Raw genomic sequence first — 22,766 nt, 5'->3', positions numbered from 1 at the left:
GTCATAATATACTGTGTAATATACAAGAAAACCAATTCTAAAAGCTGGGGTTCAATATTATAGGATGACTGATCAATAAAATGGCTTCACTTACAAGGTAAACTATGGCTCAACAGTCTGCTTGGTAGAAATTAAGTGACTTTAAGGGAACACTCCACCCTCCGGTGACCTTTAGTGTACCAATTACCCATACCGTGTTGCCTTGTAGTTGTGAAGAAAATTCTTTTTTCTAGAGTGCCTCCGCAGTGAACGAAGAATCAAAAAGCAGAGGAAATACTTGATGACCTTAAGTCATGTGCGACCATGTTTAACAAGAGCAAAACTATATCAAAACATACGTTTACAAACTCTCACACAACTTGTGCAGTATAATCCAAGTCGTCCCTTTTTTGTAAGGAATTAAACGTAAAGTGAAACTTATCTACGTTCTCTTCAAAGCCAGACTCCATTGACAAAAACAGTAATTTTACTTCGCTGAACATGGGAGCTGCTGGTCTACCGCTGCCTCAGTCAGTTAGTTTGTTTTTGTTTTTGGGTGATTTTGCTGAATCTAAACCAACCCCATTAAACACCAAAGTCACACAAGTAACACAAACAAACTAACTGATTAAAACTGTGGTGGAACAGCAGCTCCTGTGCTCAGCAAGGTAAAATTACTGTTTTTGTCAATGGAGTCTGGCTTTGAAGAGAGTTCATTTACCTGTCGGAAAGGGCTGTCTGTTTGGGAAGTACTGAGTATACGAATGGATAAATGAGACTTGGATTATACTGTGAGAGTCTGTAAATGGATGTTGTGATAAAGTTTTGCTGTTGTTGAACATGGTTGGCTGTGACTTCAACTCATTAAGAATTTTCTCTGTTTTTGGATTCTTCGTTCACAGTAGGCATGTGAGAAAAACAAGCTTTCTTCATGAGTTCAAGGTAACACAGGGTGAGTAACTGATAAACGCATGGTCACTTGAGGAGTGATGTATTCCTTTAAAATGGATTTGCAGTTTGGATAGCTCAAATGAACATACCACTCTGTTATCTTTAATCTGATTGCAAGAAGTGACACTGTCTATTGTTTCATGATAAGAAGCAGAGAGGACAACACAAGAATGATAGCATAACTGAAAGTCTTGGCTTAAAATATCCCCTCAATCATTGAAAGCTACACTAGCTGCTGCAGTGGTGGCCACAGAACTCTAATACAATACAAAGTCATTAGACTCATAGTGAGAGCTGTAACAGATTGAGCTGCAGTGCTGCTCATGGCACTGTAATGTATATTTTTCTGTTCAATGATGCACATCATCAGAGTTTTACTTCACAGTATAAACAATGTATAGAATATTATGATTTATTATATAGCTAGAAAACCAAAGTAAACCCCAGTGAGTGTTGAGGATTATTTTATGCTCAGTTTAGTGTATGCATGCTTCACACTGGAAATTCAAACACGCATGCACAAATGACAAGTGCAATACTACACACCTGTGACTGTGTTTCTTAAACCAGGAGTGTCAAACTCATTTTAGTTCAGCCCGGACCGATAAAACCATCAAACAGCAAGTGACAACAGCTCCAATATTTTCCCTTTTTTGTAATAAGAATTGCATTCTGTGGATATCTCAGTTATTTCACATTCAGTCAGTCTACTTCTCACTGTCATTACATGTACATTTAACCACATATTTCCTGATACAGATTCTTTTTAACTGAAGCTTGACAACATTTTGCACAATGTTCAATACCTTTAAACACAGTCACAGTAAGTATTCATTGTTATATCAGAGAACTGTATTCTGGTGGAAAAGCCTCTGACACAGAATTTTACATGAAGTATGCACTGTTTAACTTGTTCCTGAACCCTGGCACCTCTTAGTGTAGGCATCTGGTGGGCTGGATTGGACCCCTGGCCCATGGGCTGTATGTCTGACACCCCTACCTTAGACAGTGACTTACAGTTTAATCTTGCATCTAGAAAATGATCTTACATATTAAATCACAGTGTCACAACATTATTTTTCTTGCCCTAGTGCCTGGCTCTATTTAAACATAGTTCCAGCTAACTGACGCATATGAAGGAACAGATGGAACACAGGGACAAAATTAAGAAACAAATGTGATGGTAACGTAGAGAGCCACAGAAAATAAATTTGCTTATATGTTACATTATGTTGAAGGTTATTCACAGAAGACTACTAATTTCATGATTTTTCTAGGCCTGGGAAATGTGATCATGGGATTCCATGACTTTTCTAGGTTTTCCGAGAATGTGGGAACCCTGTATTTAGCGTCTTATTTTGACAGTGGGAGGTTAAATCTGCCTTTAAGTCGTGTATAGAAATTCCATTTTATTGAAGATAAATATTGAGTAATATCTTGGGGGGCTGGAGCCTATCCCAGCTGACATTGGGGTGAGGCAGGGTACACCCTGGACAGGTCACCAGACTATCACAGGGCTGACACACAGCTACGGACAATTTAGAGTCACCAATTAACCTGCATGTCTTTGGAATGTGGGAGGAAGCCGGAGTACCCAGAAAAAACCCACACTGACACTGGGAGAACATGTACACTCCACATGGAGGGGCTCCCGCATCCTGGGGTTTGAAACCAGAAACCAGCACCCTTTGCTAACCACTGCACAACCGTGCCGCCAGACTAACAATGTACGTAAGTTAAATTATATTTACAATGTGTTTATAAAGCACAGCATGGCAGGTGCTGTGTCCAGAACTGATGATTTTACTGATCAGATTTTTGATCTACTACTATTTAAACCTAGCTTTGTATCTCATTGTGCTCCAGAAATTAAATTAAAATAAAATAAATATATAAAAATCCCTGAGGGACACATCGTGTACAATGGCTTATTGTGATAATGTTTCTTTCTGTTTGAAAGCAGATGTGTCTCACTATTTCCTGAGGTCATAATACTCACTGTGTGTTTCACCCTGAAAGAAATAATTACAATTTGATCATAAACTCTCCTGCTGATGAAGGCAACATACAATAATGCAACCCATGACATCATGTGTTGAAAATTTAGCTGCATATCAATGCAAATGATGTAATGCAACAGATGTGGCTGAGATATCAGCATTTCCCTCATTCAACACTGCCGACTCCCAGAGTGTTCGCTTGCGCCTGATAGGATGGGAGAAAGGGCCGAGCAGAGGCAGACTGTAGAGCGCAATCACTCTTCAACAAGTGAACAGCGTTCTGATCGCTCCACTCTGTGTAAACCATCAGGACTTGTGATTATAGTCTGGACGTAGAGGCGACCGGTTTGGTGTCAGGGTGCACTGCAGCACTCACACTGCCAATTTATGAACACACGCTTTGTGTCTGAACACATAAAGACCTGAGCAAGCAATTTCCTCTCTGACCTGACAGCAGCAATTTCACATCAGCCTCTGTCTCACAACCTTTCCTGCTATATTCTCGTACCTCTAGACATGCTAATGGCACCGAATTGGCCCTGCCATTATGGTCATATTAAGTTTAAATTAGTTCCAAATTACATTGAAATTATTTTCTAAATGACTTGAATCTGACTTCTGCCACGATCCCCTGTCTCCCATGGCAACCGGAGAAAAGGGCTTTGACTTCTCATTTGCATTTCATTGCCAAAATAATGCAAAAACCACAACATCAGGTGACACTGCCGGGTGGTGGGCCACTGGAGGAAACACAATAGAGGGAAATAGAAGAGAGAGAATGTCTGTACGTTTCAAGAAGCTAAAGTCACTTTCAAAATTACCAAATGTGCTTTTTTGCTATCATGTGGTAAAGTTAAGTTCTGAGGTCCTTTTGTGGCAGCTTCTGTTGTTGGAGACTAATCAAAGAGGCCTTTATAATCGGCTCCAATTAATTTTCTATTTCAATTATTGGCACTAAAACTCATGTTCTCATAATTCAGACCAAATGTCCAATAAAATCTGCACCTGTTGGCTGTTTGTGTCATAACTATAATTTAAGCTCTTACTATTTCAACCTGCACACACCCTGAATGAAGAGAAGGCAAAAAGGGGAAAGAAAACACCAATGATAGATTACATAAAAAGTTGTGTGTTAGTCTTACAGATGATCCCAGCTGGTCCACACACATGCCTGTCCATGCACTGGTCACACGACCTCCCCGATGCCCCGACCCTGCAACGGCATTGGCCTGTGACAGGGTCACATGGTCCAGGCAGCGCCCCCCACAAGGAACACTTACACTCCTCGCATCGGCCGCCTGGCATCCGCGGGTTACCATGGTAACCAGTAGAACACCTGGATGGGGGGATCATGGAAAGAAGGAAAGAATCAGCTACTGTTTTTGTTTGTAGTTAGAAGTTTCTGTGACTAGATATTATATACACCGGATACTACCTCGGCCCTGTCACCAATTTTTTTTTCCTAGGTGGGCAAAGGCATAACCCGCCCTACTCTCCTTCTGATTGGCTAGAACTCATTGCCGTTGTTGGTTGGACTGGTTGGGTTTAAGTATAAGGAGTGAGATAAGTTAGGGTAAGAATATCAGGAAAAGCCAATAAAAGGCAGAGTAGGGAAAAGGTCATGCCTGTGCCGTGCTTGGAAAAAAACCTTGTGTCCCCACCAGATGTACTGTCCCAATGTCCTGGGTACTTGATTCATTCCATGTCCCATATTAAAATCTCATGACCCCTAAGCTAATCTTGTTTTCAATAATTATAGGAAGATTATGATTTTCTGTGTGTGTGTGTGTGTGTGTGTGTGTGTGGCTCACCTCTCACAGTATTTGCCCTCATATCCCTCAGGACAGGCGGTACATCGGTAGTCATCGTATCCCTCTGTTACACAGGTTGGACTGAAACTGACACCAAAAAATGACTTAAAAATACTTTCAGTGAATATATAATACTTATTTTGATATGTTTACAGTCTGATGATGAGAAATAACACATATACATAATCATTAGGCTTGGGCTATATCACAGTATCACAGTATACCAGGGTATTTAGAAATCATAACAGTATGATTTTTTTGTACTGTTGAAAATACAGACGTTCCTCTTCATATTAAACTCATTTGGAGAGGCTGTATTAAGGATGTAATGTTTGTAGTTCACATTACGTGACACCAGAGGTCAGTCTGGTGGAACAGGCAGCTGAGCTGACAGATATGGGGACTGGGAGTGTTGGGGATAACCTTACAGGACTGTAAACAACTGGCTAGAGACAACAGCAGAGAGAGACTGCAAGGGAAACAAAGCATATTTTCACATCTAACTGTGAATTAAGGGCTTGTTTTGAACAATCAACAGTTGGTCATTGTTGGAAAATTGGACTAACTAACTAAACAAGACTAAACAAGATGGTTTGGTGAATTTTATCTTGTTTCTGTCATGTCTGAATAAACTGTGTTTAACGATGACTTCGGGCAATTAAAATAGTCTTAGAGAGAATTTTAAATTCAGAAGATGTATGGTTGTGTTTTGCTTCTCTCTAAAACAGGTATTACAGTATTACATTTCTTGACATTTTGTGAGATTGTATTGTTTATTTATTAGAAAGAAAAAGCTGAGAGAACACCGGAAGCACCGTCTACCAATACCCTCATATACCATACAACCCCATGAAATTTCCAGAACGTATGTCTCAGAAAATCAAGCAAATGGACTTGTGGTTGAAACGTAACAGCAATACAGCTGTCAACATAGAAAAGAGGGAAAAAAAGCAAAAATACTGGGATTTACCATTTACCATTTTATTGTACCTTTGTGTATCTTTCTAAAATGTTTTGTACTGGTCAAGGGGTACTTGGCTGAAAAATATTTCAAGGTTATATAATTGAAAAATGTTTGGGAACCACTGTTACAGAGAATGACAGACAAACACAGAAAGTTTACTTGTTTTCTGGGTTACTGAGCGGACAGGCGCAGGGTTTGCAGTCGTCATGGAAACCTCGGACCACACCGTAGAATCCTGGAGCGCAGCGCTCACACCGATCACCCTCTGTGTTGTCTTGACAGTTCTACACACACAAACACACACACACACACGCCGGCATGAAATTAATGTTATATATGTGGAGACGCCGCATCGACTTGTTTTCATTCTGTAACCCAACCCGACTCTCGCCCTGGTGTGTAGGTGGTACATTTCCCATCATCCTCCAGCCAGCGTGAGTTCTCGGTGTGTGTGGTTAGTTTTAAAAGCAGAATTTGAGCATGTGAGCAAAGACAGCTGTAACACAATTACAGAGAAAAAGAACCCAACTCTTTCTGCTTATCCAGAAAGCTTTCATCTTTTTTTTTTTTTTTAAAAAAAAGGCACACTAATTTTCAAATTAAATTAACAGCAGTTAAGCTACACTTTTATCTGTGTATTGTATTTGAATATCGCCACTGGCGCAGTGAAAATGAGACGCCAGATTTATTTGAGTGAGAGAGAAAAAAAGAGAGGTTGGAGGAAATTAGTATCACTCTTAAGCTGTGTACAATCCCTTGTATGTGTCTACTCGTCTCAAGTCGACAATGAGTAATTGAAAAGACGACAGACGGGGTCACCCATCATCCCCTCCTTGATTACTGACAAAGTGGCACTGGGGAGGCTTGTTTTTTGGCAAGTGAGATAATTATCCTGGCACCAGTGGTTGATTTATACTGAGACTAGATGATGAGTATGAAAAAGAGAAATAATGGCATACTGATATTATTACCCGCTGTCAGCTCACTTCACAATTTTGGATAATAGTAGCACTTTTGATAACCGGTGTGCTTTGCTGTAAGGTGGTAAACTCCAAATGTTTGACAACACGTTGACAGAAAGGTCATTTCAGTTTAAATCTCTTCTAAATCAGGAGCTGCCTGTCCTCTTAGATTTGTTTTTCTACCGAGACAAAGACATGAAAACAAACATCAGATGACTTTTATTTTCCAGGGAAAAAAGTTGATTGAGCAGTCGCCGCCGTCTTTACATGCATACAGATTCACACATCCGGACTGTCACTGGGAAGTACCCAGTGTGATCGCAGCTGCTTCTGCGGTGCTGAGCATCTCTACCGGAGCAGCGGGGAAGTCATTACTCATTTCTTTTCACCACCCACAGTTTCTGAGCCATTCTCGGGGCCTTCGCACACACACATGCGCGCGCACACACACACACATAAAAATACCTAGCATGGACAATTTCTGATAGGAAATGTAGCCGTCCACACACAGTAATAAATGGTTTTTGAGCCCAGTCCCACTCCTGCATGATGAGGTGCTGTGAGACCGTGCACAGCAGCGGCTGGCTAGCTGTTAGCTGACAGGTGCGATCTCACACGTCAAAGAGTTTAATAAGCTTCCTTCCTCAAGAGCGGGCCATCTGAAATACTCATTTACTTGTGTACTACTCACTCACCTGTTGTTATAAGGGGAGCCACGAGGGTACAATGACACGCACAACCATAAATATATCCAAAATATTTTCATATCCAGAGTTGTTTGTGTTTATTTTCAGCTCTTTACTTATTATACGGACTAACACACACACACATACACACACAACACAATACCTATTCATATTTGTATTCTGACAGATACTATGCCAAAAAACAGTGTGTTTATATAAATATGCAGTGCATTTCCACAATGTACACGCTCCATACACAAAAACACACACCAACGCCCACAGATGCAACACACACCCACACACACTCTGTGTACTCAATCATACAAACACACCCAATGTAAACGCACACAAATTCATTACATACTGTACACAAACACGCGGCCCCCTCCCCTTCATCTCCCCAGGGTTCGGTCTTATGTGTTTCGCCTTGTTTGTTGAAAACGCAAACTTCAATCAGTGCAACAGGAAGTTGCCTTCTAACGAGGCAAGTCATTTCCATTAACTTCCTGTGTTCCTCGTTACCACTAATTACCACAGAAACAAACTCGTTTAGCATTTTCAATTTAGCCCGCTCGGTTAGAAAAATGCTAATGACGCTGTTATGGAGAGCGAGATGGAAACGGGTGAGGGAAAAATGTCTGGGAGGCAGAGAGAGACAGAAATCAAACAGAGGAGAAGACGGAGGGGAAAGGTAGAGAAAAAAGGAAGAGAAACAAATTGGCAAAACTAGAGAAATTAAGGAGAGGTGGGAAAGAAAGAGGGAGGTGTAGGGGAAAATTGGGGCAAAGAAAAATGAGAGAACAGAGGACAAAGAGAATGGCGGGGTGATGAAAGGAGAAAAAGGATGAGTAAATACATAATTGAGGATGAGAGGGGAAAGAATTTAGAAGATGAGAAGGGGCAGATTAAAAGAAACAAGAAAATTAGAATGAGAAACAATATAAAGAAGGAGAGCTGATAAAACAGAGGAGGAAACAAAAGGAACAAAACAATAAAAATAATGAGAAAGCAGAGAACGTTAGAGAGGAAACATATTGGAGCACAACTCTTCTGGTGTGCGGCGACATACTGGGTGACTTTAAATCGTATTACAGCCAACATTTGTCTGTCACAACTGTGTTGGTGCCAAATTAGGTCTATCATACAGTCGATCTCATGGAACATGAAAGGACTTGCGGTTTATATACATACCTTCAAACATATTCCTTTAAAAGGTACAGTGTTTAGAATTAAGGGGAATATATTAGCAGAAATGGTATATAATATTTATATGTATATTTTTTAGCTGCTAAAGAAATTTTAGGTTTTGCTAAAGTATAGCTTATAATCACCTAAAAATAAGAACCACTGTGTTTTAGTTACCTTAGACTGAGCTGTTTATATCTACATACGGAGCAGGACTCCTTCACAGACTCCACCATGTTGTTCAACAGTAGCCCAGCATGGACAATCCAAACGCTGGCTCTAGATAGGGCCATTTGTGTTTTCGCATTGGTCATCATAATTCTACTACACCCTTGACACAGAGGAGAAGTTTCAGATCTGCAAACTCTCTGCCAGATGCCACCAAATCCTAAACACTAGACCTTTAACCCTTTGAAACCTGGAGAGACATCACTTTTCCTGTGCTGCTTTCAGACACCTTTCACAAGTATTTAAACCTTTAAACCCTGAGCAGATTGGTGCAATTTCTTTCAAAACAAGGGGACAAAGACAATGAGCAACTTGGTAAGATATGTCCCACAAATTGCAAAAAATAAAAGATTTAGAAATCCATTAAAAAAACAACAAGAAAAAGAGCTAGGGATAATTATATGTAAAATTATGGTACGGAATTATTAGCACTTTTTACAGGTAATTTCATTCTGTGTTTGTTTTTAACTTTCTTCTTTTTTTTCTGACTTATGTTTTTGAAATCATGTTTTTAATTAAGCCAATTTGCTCAGGTTCCAAAGAATTAAGAATAAGATTTAATTCAAGGTGTTTCCATCATGCTGCACATAGTGCTTCACAATACGAGCAAAACAGCAACAGCCTGACCAGTCACATCATTGCCGAGTCACCACTGAAGTGCTGCTCAAGCTTTTGTTGATGTAGTTATGTTGTTATGTGTGTGTGTGTGTGTGTGTGTGTGTGTGTGTGTGTGTCTGCTACTTGCAACAAAGCACACTGATTGAACATTATCTGAAGTTTGAATATGGTCAAAATATATCTATACTTTATATCAATGTCTGTGCCCCATTAAATATCACATTTTGCCGCCTCATTGCATCCCTCTGTGTCCCGCAGTAAACGGAAAGCTAGCATTCCGTCAGCTACCTAAGCTAACTAACAGTACCACAGATATTAACAAAATCCCATGGTTAGTTGTGGTCCCTTCCTTGCGTCACTGACTGGACCGCTGAAAAAAGATGGAGGCCAGCTCAACTTTGATTTTTCACGCCTGTCACGCAGTACAAGTGTAACGCATCAGTTTGGAGCTATATGTCATCGGCTTCCACTGAAAATGACTTGTAGCCAGGCCATCAGAAGTGGGCTGGATTTTGAAGCCAATTTCACATGGCCATTGTCGAAGAGGCGTCTGTAAATCAGTGGATACGTGTTTTGAGTGTCACAACCCCCACAGAATGACCTGTTTCACTATTAGGACAGGATCCATTCTGTCCAATAACATTTGGAAAGTCTAAACGAGCCACATGATTAAGTAATTTTATCCCCCATTCATGTTAGCGGATGGCTGAATCGGGAGGTAGCTAGCTCAGCCTGGAAAAGTTAGCCACTGGTCTGGTGAAGTCTCTAGCACGCTTGCTCATATATGGGCCCAATGATGCAGAACATCGGGGAAATTTTACACCCTGGAATTCAAAATGTTTTGGCCTCATGAGTCACCAATTAACTTTCATAGGAAAGAACAGGGCCCGCCTCCAACACTGTATCCAGTTCGCTTTTTACCACAATGCTTGTAGCCTGTTGGTAAAGGTTCTCAGTCATCCAGGTCATGGTAATCTTAAGTGCTATATCGTAGGCAGCTGGACTTGTTCGAGTTTCTTGTAGACGTTTCGCCTCTCATCCAAGAGGCTTCTTCAGTTCTTATGGACTGGTGTGGAGTCACAGGCTTTAAACTCTGTGTGGGTGTGGATGCTTACAAAGTCATTGTGGTCACCTGTGAGTCGTTGACCCACCCGGCCATCATGTGTGTTGTTAGGGTTAGATGGGTCCAGGTGTGAATAGATGTCAAGTCCTCTGCAGAGGGATCTTAAGACTGCATTGTAAGAGGGTGATAAGTGGTGTCGTAGGCCACCTGTTGTAGCAGGTTGCTGTGTGGCTCGTCCTGTGAACGCAGCATTAGATTAAATATTTTATGACTGAACTACTTTTTGGATATCAAAGGAATAAAATCTTCCATTAAGCTGGGGACGGTAACATGATGGTTACATTCCAAATTAAATTAATCAGAGTGAAAATGACGGAAAACCATTTTACATAATTGCTTTTAGCTGTCCTGTTTATGTGCTCTTCAGTCAGTAATCAGAGAGTCACACTCTGTCACGACCAAACACCATCCAGCACTTCACCTCGAGGAAGCCTCTCACTAAAAACTGAGCTCCACTGGACGCTTGGTGGTATTATGGCTTGACAGCTCAGCTTTCCAAAAAGAAGAGTAGTAATAGTGCTGCAATTATTTAATGAAAGAATGCAAGCCACCTGCACTACCTGCCATGTTTCATGTCTTCCAGAAAAATACTGAACATTATGTGCAAAAAAAAGGTATCTATTTTCTGAAAAGGCTCAGTGAGAACGCAGCTGCCAGCATTTTTCACAGTTTGTTTACTAGTGTTTACACCTATTTATCTTACTGGTTATTCAGTGCAGCAGTGCTCTGGTCACACCAAGACACATAATTAAATCAGCTGTCCAAAATGAGTCTCAGCTGATGGATTTTTCTAACAGTATGAACAGATTTCACTGTGGTCATACAATCATGGCTAAAACAGTGACAGTCTGCCAGGGTTTTACAGATTAAATCTGACGATGACATGTTCACAGCATGTGACCAACTGCTCCCTGAAACCAAAGTTCTCAGATGGGGACTTGTGAAATGTAGACAGCAGACAAATCGGATTTGTTACTCAAATCAGATATATGAGACTGACTGTCCAGATTTATGTGTCCAGACATTTCCAACCTATCTGCATTGGTTGCTGTGGTACAACATAGGCATTAGTAACTAGGTAGCTATAATGGTGACACATCCTACTCAAGTGGAAGCGTGACAAATGGACTTTCTAGTCTTTCCTGTATTGAAGCCTCCCCACTAAGTGCAGCCAGATCATTTATTTTAGCGTCTGTCTACGCATTGTTGCTCTCCATACTGTCCTCCATAGTGCTCTGCTTGTGGCAGCATGACTTATTCATTTCCAGCATTTCCATCACTCTGGATTTGATATCGTCTTTGTCGTGTCGCGAGTGAAGCAAAAGATAAAAAGACACTTGAAATCCAAATGAGCAGCCAGAGCAGCCGGACTAAGACAATCTGGATGGGCCAAATACAGATTTGGGATGGAAGTCTGATCAAGGCCTAACAGCTAACCACTGGATGGTGCATATTACTAGTTGGATTTACGAAAGACATGCAGGCAGAGTATCTTGCAAACACACACTATCAAAATGAACCCGAAAGAGGAGCATACCAAGGTTTTGGTATTTTGCTTCCTTGCACTAAATCTTAGTTTCTCAGAGTGCAGCGACCGTCAGAAACATTTTTTGTGGTTGCTGAACATGACATGAATTATATCTGGATCATCTGTGGTCCCTTCAATACTTTCCCTTCCAGTAGCTCACGTTTAATACACTACTTAGCTACTGTACCCCCCAAACAAACATCCGTCAGGTTAGGTATTAGGGGTGGGTGATATGGTCCTAAAATAGCATCACAATATCTCAGGGTATTTTACGATAACAATATTCTTGACATATGACAGATTAGTGAAATTTTTTCTTTATCAATTTAAGAACATAGAATTGCAACAAAATAAGTGATATAGTTTTACAGTATGCCTTCTGATATTTAGTAAAAACTAAAATGATCTCTCATTTCTTTAGTTTGTGAACAACAACAGTAACTCAGAGTGAGATTCAGATTCTGTACACAATATTAATAGTTCAACAAAATAAAATCTATCACAAATTACACATTTAAACAGCTCCCAAATACAAAACATGTCCCCTGGGATCTATATATATAAATCAAGAGGTGATGTCCTTCTTTTAGCTAAATCCTAAATGATTGAGTTACCAAAGTTTTATGAACAAATCACTTGACGACACTGACTCCTGTGTGAACACAGCATAGAGGAGAGGGAGCGACGCTGTGCTGCTGCCAGAGGAGCCGCTGAATGAGTTCCCTCTGAGCGGTAACTTGCTAAAAGAGTCTGAGAAGTCCGGGGCTGTTCATAAAACATTCAGCACGCCACAGTTTATTCCACACTACTGAAGCTGCTCCTCTTTATGGAACCACTACGGAGTCACTAGTAATTTAGCTTTTGTTGTTGACATCAATATGATGTTAAAAAATATACCAGTATTATCGTGAACATGGTGATATGGCACACCTCCTATTACGTATGACAACTCGTACAATGCCACTTGGCAACAGTGGCACCCTGTGAGTGTCATGGGAATTGCATTCTGACATCAATGCTAGGCTGCTAGCTAAAATTAGCAATTTCTGTGGGCAACTGTGAGCTGTTTTATTTGTCCACTTCCCCTCTGCAGCCCTCAGTCATACACTGGCTCCCTCAGTTAGAACTCAGTCATCGAAACTTTGACAACTAAATAAAAAAAATGAAGACCTCACACTGAAAACTGCAGGAGCTTATTTCTGAACAGTTAGAAAATCAACAGTTTCATATGGTTGCAGCTGGAATGTGCTGCTCAGTAATGGTGCTCACCTGAAACTAACTGCTTAATACATTTAGTGTTAAACTGTTCGGGTCAGACTTCTTTGCCTTAATGTGTTGTAATTGTATAGACTTGTGATGAGATCATCTTCTCCCCTCACAGGAAAAGTAAGGATGTAGCTTTGGGTCAGATCCAGAGGAGAGGAAATTACACAAAATATGAATGAGCCCGGGGTCGTTAATTATTGCAGGGCTAATTACAGTACCTGACATTCCCCCCCAACACACACTTCATTCACTCTCTCACCTCGCTCTCTTCTCCAGGAGCTACCTGGCATATGGCTGCAAGACGGTCTCCAGTGGCGGAACACACACACACACACACACACACACACACACACTTACCTGACATATGGATGTCTCAGGGTCACAGGTGGAAGAGTGCCCACTGCATTGGCATTGAACACAGCTGCCCATGCCGACAGCGGTGGGCACTCTGGACGCTGGAGCAGATGCCTGGGAACCGGCGCGAAGACGGTAGAAGCCTGCAGCACACTCCTGCACAGAGAGACAGACAGACAGGCAGACAGAGACAGAAAGATAATGAGAGTACTGATTTATTTATTTTTATTACATTTTTTGAAAGCTGAAACACAGAAATACGAGACCCAATTTTGATCGTATGTGTTCCCACAGCAATCACGCACCATGCCTGATATTTGAACACACACACACACACACACACACACACACACACACTAGACAACTATACACATGGACCCATATAATTATCCCTAATTGTTATTTCTCAAGGCAACTGTTGACCACTCTCTCTTTCACACACATACACACAATTAAGAGTTACTCCCTTCAGTAACTTTTGATCGCACACATGCACACACCCACTCAGCGCAGCACACACACACACACACGCACGCAGACATTCAAGGTACCTCTCTCTCCCTCTCTCTCTCCTGTTCAGTAATAATTAATGGAGTCCATTTAAAGAGCCATCTGTTCCCTCTGCTAGCACTAAACGCCCGTTTAAAAATACTTTATTAACAACGACGGCAGCTACAAATAGAATGGCCATCTGTCAGCCAAGACCTCTACGACCTGAACATTTCAAGTTTAGCTACCGCTTGCTATTTGGCTTCCATTTGGCAGTTTTTCAACAGTATCTGTAGCTTCTAAATTATGTACACAGCTAAATTTTTTTCCCCGGCAATATACATGTCTGCTCCTCTGCACTCCAAGTAGCAAACGCCAAAGTGAAACAGAGGTTGAAAAATATAGTTAAAAGTTTGCTGGCAACTCATGTGTTCCTTTGAGATTAACACAATAATACCTAAATGACTCTCAGGCGCCACCATCCAGCGGAATTGCCCAGAACTGTTGCCTCCGTGTATCATAAGCTGCCTCTCCAAAATCCTCATTAAAGTAAAGATTGAGTCACTGCTATATGCTTTCTGTGGCTTAAGAGAAGGAGCTGGACGCAGCTGAAAGTCAATTGCTTTGACAAAATCACAACTGAGTGGAGGAGACGCTCAGTGAAGCTTAATCCTAGCTAAGCAAAGCAAAAAAAAAAAAAAAAAATTAAAAAAAAAAACAAAACACGAGTCTGAAAGGCGTCGCAGAGGCTTAAAACTCTGAACTAAATGTAAATTGGAAACTTGTGAGATACTATTGAGAGCCGAGTGTGACCTCCATGTTTACACTGTGAAGGGAGCAGACAAAAAGCATTCATTCCTCCGAGTGCTGAGAGAGAGAGAGAGAGAGAGAGAGAGAAAGAGGGGGCTCTGTAATTAATGTTTGTAGTGTTAGATAGTTTCGAACTTGTGTCAATATGAACCTTTTTTCTTTTAGTCTTCTCCAATATTCTCACTACTCAGTTCCTCTGTATTTTCTTATTGTAATGTCTTTGATATATTATATGTTCCACCCTTTATGTATTGTGCTTTTTGCTGCAACACTTTAATCACATATATTTATTACAAATACTGTAGGTGAGTTACAGAAACATCCCAGATCCATTTTCACATTGATATTTACTTTGCATGTCTCCAAGGTGGTGGGACAAAAGGGCTCAGATGAAAAACATTCAATAAAATATTCAAGTCTAGGCAATAGAATGGTGATATGGGTGTGAGGTCAGAGTAGATAATTACAGTGAGTCAGGAAAAGTGTTACATCAAAACAGCATTGTCCAAACATTGCTGGGGAGGGGGGTCGGGGCGGTCTGCCAGAACATTTTTGAGCATCACACACTTTTTTGTCCCGCATACTAGTGAATTTTTATGCACCAATTTATGATAGAAATGTCTTTCTGTAAAGAAAAACACAAAACTCAGACAGCAGGTGGCAATTTAAGATAGAAGAACGTAATGTAATGTAATGGAGTAAAGGTCTCAGGCAGTCGGTTTTGCTTTCAAATAACTCTCCTCCAGCACATGTGAGGCATAATATGCTCTACAGTCCTTTTTTGTTTGGGGATGTAACCTCTTTAAAGATGCAATTGGTAACTTTTTTGAAAATAACTTACGTGAGACAATTTTTTTTCTGTGAAAAAAAATCATGTCCTTCCTCCTCTCCTACTGCTTCTAATGGCATCTGCTAGAATCAGACCACAACAGTCAGCATCAACCAGAGCTGAGAAGTCTTTAACGCAGCTGTCAATCATGTCAACTGCTCCACAAACTGCAGTCAAACTGTCAAACAAGGTGGCGCTGATCCAATATGAATCAAGATTCTGTTATTACATTGCCTGTTTTGCACCTCAAATGTTTTCAGAAACGTATTTTAGTGTACTGTTTAGCTGTAAAATGAGACAGTTGGACCAGCTGGTGGGCGGTGCTTGGCACTACTGTTTAACTGTATCCAACATGGTGGCCAGATCAAAAACCTTCTCATTTCACAGCTAAACAGTACACTAAATTATGTTTCTGAAAACATTTAAGGGGAAAAAAAGGCAATGCATTAACGGAATTGTGCGTTAGAGACTCTTCAGCTGCAGTAATGCCATTAGAAATGCTACAAGGCAATAAAGTAGGTGCAGGAGTATATTTTTTTTCACAGATTATCTGTCTCATTTAGTGCTGTGTGAATAAAGCGACAGTTTCAGCAAATATGAAAAAAAGTAACTTTGTTGAAAAGTTACCAATGGTAGCTTTCACTATCTGCATGTGGGACTTATTCACATCAATGAAACATTAATTAATTTTAATTAATTTTTCAACCCCTGGACTTTAATAGCTCGTAAGTGTTTTCATGTTCACAGAAATAAAGACAATGAAAAACTTGGACAAAAGAAACTGTGTGAACTGTGTCCTGCAGGATTCACAGTTGTTTTAGAATATTGTGCACATAAACCTCTCTCAAAGTGCTTTTATTTGTGAGTTAACGTTTCTTGGTGGATGCTATTTTTCAGAACATTTTTCAACAAATTATGCTTTAAAAAAGTGATGGGGACAAAACTGGCCATTTCAAAAAGTCGTGGGGACATGTCCCCAGCGCCCATAGTGTAAATGACACCAATGTATGACTCCCAGTTTTTACTACTACACTAAATGATGATTTTATCATAGGGAAACTTTTAGCTCATCAAAGATTTTGTTTTTGGTGTGTATGTTGCAATCAGAAATTGCAGTGCAGAAAAGCTATGGGTTGGGTTTTGTTTTTTCAGAGACAGTGTTTTCATTACATTGTTTATCCACTAGAGAGCACTGATAGGTTATTTTCGCAATTTTAAAATATTTGGCTCAGTACTACCTACTGTATATTTGTTTCAGTTCTCCTTTTTAGCAACATTTGCACTTGTACAGCACTGACAGTTCTTCAAAAGAAAATAATCGAGGGAAATTTAAACCACAGATACTTGAAAATGCTATGGAACCACATTAAAGTATGCTGACTACTACAACTTATTCATTCATTCATCTTCTAACCGCTTCATCCTCTTGAGGGTCGTGGGGGGGCTGGAGCTTATCCCAGCTGACATCGGGCGAGAGGCAGGGTACACCCTGGACAGGTCGCCAGACTATCGCAGGGCTGACACATAGAGACAAACAACCATTCACACTCACATTCACACCTACGGACAATTTAGAGATACCAATTAACCTGCATGTCTTTGGACTGTGGGAGGAAGCCGGAGTGCCCGGAGAGAACCCACGCTGACACGGGGAGAACATGCAAACTCCGCACAGAAGGGCTCCCACGCCCGGGATCAAACCGGCAACCCTCTTGCTGTGAGGCGAGAGTGCTAACCACCACACCACCGTGCCGCCCTACTACAACTTATTCTGTGTCAGAATTCTTACAAGAAGACCTTTTAGAAAAGTGGACATATTGTAGTTAAAATCTCTTCACGTATGTGCAGTCATGCGTGTGTGCATGCATATAGTAAATTGAGCACCTACCTCACAGGAAAGTCCAGAGTATCCGATTGGACAATCACACTTTTCTATCTGATGTGCTTTCTCGCTCTCTCTAGTTGGTCTGCCTTCCTCGGCCACTGTTAGACTGATTTCCGAAATACTGGGAGAGAGAAAAGTCAGTCAATTAAATGCATTAATACAACACAGTCATACGATTGCAAAGGTTTTCTTTTATGTTTGTAATAGCACTGGTTTATTTGGCTTTCATCAGGTCAAAGGGGACATACTCATGTGTCTGGATACATCATATATCCATACAACAACAAATTCATTACGCCCTGAGATACAAATACAAAGAGAGGTTTTCCCCACAGGTTATCCTTTAATCAGTGGTCCAATTTCCTGTTTAATAGTGGACTACACTGTGTGGAGGTGCATGCCACTGTGTGTGTGTGTGTGTGTGTGTGTGTGTGTGTGTGTGTGTGTGTTTTACCGGCTGTGTCTCATCAAGTTGCCGTGTGATGCCTTAATTAGGATGTAGTCCACATAGAACAAAATATCCATGAAGTCCTCTCGAGTCATGGACCTGCCATCTGCGTACTTCCACTCATGCTGTGTACACACACACACACACATTAAACACATTGACAAATCAATTTCACCACTGTCGTCTATTACTAGTGTAACAGACCCTGTTTGTATTGATCCAAAGAGCTCGCCAAAAATAAGTGCAATCAATATTCTGCTTGGGTCTATTATTTTTGTAGTTGGTGTTTAATAGAACATGTTCTCTCTGAAACTCATAACTCAAATATTACTTCTATTATTTTTCCAATATTTCACTTTCATCCACAGCCTCACTCTACCTCTGTCATGTCGATCTCATGGCGGGTGAGCTGACCAATCTGGAGTCCAGGTATGTGGCGTGTCATCACAATGTTGCGGTTTGGACCACCCTTAATGATGACCTGAGGCTCGTAGGAGGAAGGACCAGTTTCATCTCTGGCCTCGTAGTACACGGCGTACTTCAACTGCCCACCATATGCTGTGATCTGAGGAAAGATGAGAGCCGATTGAAGACATTACTGAGACTGTGATGTTTTTATAGTTTTCACCGTTCCGACAAAGCCTTTATCTGCCGATACCAATGACGTGCCAACATTAGTGTACATCTCTATGATTGTCAGAGAACTAACTTTCTGTAGAAAACAACTGAACACTGTATTTTCTTGTTTTCTAAAAGTGAAGTGGCACAGTACAAAATCATATATGTTACAATATAACAAACAAAGAAAGTAAAATAAAAATGAACCCAATGAGCTTTCCTACCATAGAGCCTCTGAACTGCTCCGGCAGTCTCCAGTAGTAGGGTTCAGAGAGAGTTGAGGTGACCAGCTCTGTGTGAGCGAGGATCTCAGGGTGCTGGAAGCTCACTCCTCTCCTCGTCTCCATAGTGTTGGATTTATCCACCAGGGGGAGCACCGTCTGCTCAGGTTTCAGCGTTAACTAAGACACACAATGATGATGAGAATATTAATGCGATGCTAAGTTGATCTTTGTTGAACTGAATACTTCTTGTTGAAGAGAATATCTTGATTACCTGGAATGTGTTCATACTGTGTATCATGCTGGGCCTACATACTGTATAAACTATTATCAGCAGAGACTTTGCCTCTGCCTGTATTTTCTTATTTTCTTTTAATTTTGTGTACCCACAACATTCCTAGGTACAGTGTGCAGGTGAGGTCAGGACTTTACAAAAATGTGGCGCCCAGTTGCCACACCATAAACACCACATAACCAAGAGGAAGGTATGAAAATACTGACCCAGTGCCAAAAAAGAGCAAATACAGCGAGGTGAAATGCAAATCTGGGGTTCACTTTCACTTTCACTTTTACTGACAATACTGTTTACCAACAGTAACCGATTGTCGTGCATGATATACCTTCAAATGGCAACTAATGTTCCGTCCTTAGTAAAGGAAAATGTAAACAAGATCTTGTTAAATTAGCATTGCAGGGTTTGGTATTTTGTAATTAACTCAGATATTGTAAATTTCGGTGTGGTATGCTCTTTAAGAAACAGTCTTCTCTCATTATGTAGTATATGACACAAACTGAGCCAGTTACAGCAACTGCATATGCACTCACTGGCCACTTTATTAGGTACACCTGTTCAACTGCTCATTAACGCAAATAGCTAATCAGCAAATCCCATGCCAGCAACTCAATTCATTTATGTATGTAGACATGGTCAAGACGACCTGTTGAAGTTCAAACTAAGCATCAGAATGGGGAATAAAGGTGATGTAAGTGACTTTGAACGTGGCATGGTTGGTGCCAGACAAGTTGGTCTGAGTATCTCTAGGGTTTACAGAGGACGGTCCAAAAAAGAAAAAACATCCAGTGAGCAGCAGTTCTCTGGGTGAAAATGTCTTGTTGATGCCAGAGGGCAGACGAGAATGGCCAGACTGGTTCAAGATGATAGAAAGGCAACAGTAACTCAAATAACCACTGGTAACAACCAAGGTATGCAGAAGACCATCTCTGAACCAACAACACATCGAACCTTGAAGCAGATGGGCTACAGCAGCAGAAGACCACACCAGGTGCCACTCCTGTCAGCTAACATCAGGAAACTGAGGCTACAGTTCACACAGACTCACCAAAACTGGACAATAGAAGATTGGAAAATCGTTGCCTGGTCTGATGAGTCTGGATTTCTGCTGCAACATTCAGATGGTAGGGTCAGAGTTTGGTGTAAACAACATGAAAGCATGGATCCATCCTGCCTTGTATCAACGGCTCAGGCTGCTGGTGGTGGTGTAATGGTGTGGGGGATATTTTCTCGGCACACTTTGGGCCCCTTAGTACCAACTGAGCATGGTTTAAACACCACAGCCTACCTGAGTATTGTTGCTGACTGTGTCCATCCCTTTATGACCACAGTGTGCCCATCTTCTGATGGCTACTTCCAGCAGGATAACGCACCATGGGCTCTAGTTTCGCAGACCAGGCGCGGCGCGGGCGCAGCGCACCTGCGCTTCGCTAACTGGGTGTGGCCAGGCGGATTTTGTAAGTTTGGCACACCGTGCGCCCTGGCGCAGCTACTCCTCTTTCCCACCTCCGTCCCTCCTACCGGCGCAAGTCGGAAAAAGGGAGGAGAGAAGGCGTGAAGTGGGTTTTACACACATCACACCAATCAAATGAGCCCCTCTCCTCGCCCTTAAATGCGCCGCGCAAAGGTGTAATGAGAGTTTATTCAATTCGCCATTGCAGAGGAGAGCAGCAGCGTCAGACAGCCAAACTTCTCCCAGGAGGAAACTGATGTTTTGGTCCGAGAGGTCCAAGCTCACAGTGTCCGAATATACGGAACTGCGAGCAGACCTCCACGGGCTGATGATGCAAAGGTAGCCTGGGAGGAGGTCACCACAATTGTAAATCAATGTTGCGTTTCTCTCGTGCACACGTGCGCGCGCTCTCTCTTTCTCTCTCGCAGTCTCACTCTGTTTGTTTCTTTTCTTTTGACTTTTCTAAGATGACAGATGCTGAATATATACTCCCTATCTGATGCTGTGGCTGTTTGTGGTTGGCTGAGAGGGATGTGAACTCATTAGTTTGCAGCTGTGTTAATCAAATCAGGTTGGGTTTCCATTACGCGTGCCAAACGGTGCCAATCCCCTTTGATCTGACATCAGATGTGACGGGACAGTCGATATAAAGATACATTTATGTGCTGATTGCAGATAGTTGCATTGAATAGTGTTTGTTTTTTGGCTATTTATTGCATTGTTAATGTGCTTGATATTCTGGAAACCTGCCTGTGAGGTTTTTGTGACGTGTGCGCACTGTCCGCCGGTCAGCCCAACTTCACTTACACCGGCTGCGCTCTGCCTGCGCTGACAGTAGACCTTGTTTCAGATGGCGTACTTCTAGCGCACCTTCGGCGAAGCCTTTTGGCACGAAACTGTCACTGCGCCAAGCTGGATCTGTTGACACCTCCCCCTGCTGCGCCGGCACACCCATCTCAGCGCACCTCGGTCTGCCAAACTACCAAACTGAGCGCGCCTCGGGTTGCGCTGCTCGAAACTAGCTCCGCGCGGGGTTCGCCACCCTGCGCCACCTGAGCTGCGCTGGGAAACTAGAGCCCCATGTCACAAAGCTCAAATCATCTCAAACTGGCTTCTTGAACATGACAATGAGTTCACTGTACTCCAGTGGCCGCCACAGTCACCAGATCTCAATCCAATAGAGCACCTTTGGGATGTGGTGCAAAGGGAGATTCACATCATGGATGTGCAGCTGACAAATCTGCAGCAACTGTGTGATGCTATCATGTCAATATGGACCAAAATCTCTGAGGAATGTTTCCAGCACCTCGTTGAATCTTTGCCACAAAGAATTAAGGCAGTTCTGAAGGCGAAGGGGGTCAAACCTGGTGCAAGCAAGGTGTACCTAATAAAGTGGCCGGTGAGTGAGCAAGTGGTACAATCCTAAATAAACCCACATAAATTACACTGCATTCTAAAACACAGACCTGTAAATCATGAGTTCGGTAGTCATGTGTGTACTTTCAGCGTCTTCCTTTTCTCTTTCAGTCGCACAGTCTCCTCATTTCCTCACCTCCTAATGACGATGACTCAAACAATGCTCCACCCTCACCATTCTTTTGGCAGACTTCGATTTCAAATGCTTTTTGTCTGAGACTCCGATCTTGTTACAGAAAATTTCAGTATCTTTGGTTTCTTTCCTTGTTTCATCTGTGGGCACAGAAGATTGTGGAACATCTTCACTAATGAGGATGGATCTATACAGCTCTAAAAATTGGCCAAACAAAGGCAACTTCTAATGCGAACATCTGACAAGAACACGACCAGATGCATTCTTGTCCACAAAACACTGTCAGGCGGCATGTTTTGCAATAACAAACATTCTGTGGGAACCTTCCTGTATAAGAGCCAAATGAATATGAACAGGTATGCCTATAGGAATTCTAGTGAAGTCCGCTATTTTATAGACAACGATCTTTACTCTTCAGCTGAATCTGATGGCATTTAGTAGCAATCCTGCTGCTGGAGTCACAGTACGTCTTGCGTAACAAAACACCTTCACTCCCTCGGCCTCCTCAGTCGAGTCA

At 41.7% G+C, this 22,766-nt stretch overlaps 1 protein-coding gene across 1 annotated transcript in view; it reads right to left on the bottom strand.

The window, feature by feature from the left end:
• lama2 (laminin, alpha 2) overlaps positions 1 to 22,766 on the bottom strand; it is a 325,147-nt gene that overhangs the window by 88,268 nt on the left and 214,113 nt on the right. The window contains exons 29-36 of the mRNA XM_049589718.1: positions 18,959 to 19,135; positions 18,496 to 18,681; positions 18,123 to 18,241; positions 17,672 to 17,789; positions 13,659 to 13,811; positions 5,865 to 5,989; positions 4,742 to 4,828; positions 4,073 to 4,266 (exon numbers count right to left, since the gene is read on the bottom strand). Of these exons, the coding sequence (XP_049445675.1) occupies positions 4,073 to 4,266; positions 4,742 to 4,828; positions 5,865 to 5,989; positions 13,659 to 13,811; positions 17,672 to 17,789; positions 18,123 to 18,241; positions 18,496 to 18,681; positions 18,959 to 19,135 (1,159 nt within the window). The remainder of the gene's footprint in view (positions 1 to 4,072; positions 4,267 to 4,741; positions 4,829 to 5,864; positions 5,990 to 13,658; positions 13,812 to 17,671; positions 17,790 to 18,122; positions 18,242 to 18,495; positions 18,682 to 18,958; positions 19,136 to 22,766) is intronic.

This window comes from Epinephelus fuscoguttatus, linkage group LG11 (genome assembly GCF_011397635.1).
Source record: "Epinephelus fuscoguttatus linkage group LG11, E.fuscoguttatus.final_Chr_v1".
In the NCBI taxonomy this organism is placed as follows: domain Eukaryota; kingdom Metazoa; phylum Chordata; class Actinopteri; order Perciformes; family Serranidae; genus Epinephelus; species Epinephelus fuscoguttatus.
Note: the sequence above shows the minus strand (reverse complement) of the source record. Positions and strands in the feature narration are given on the sequence as shown.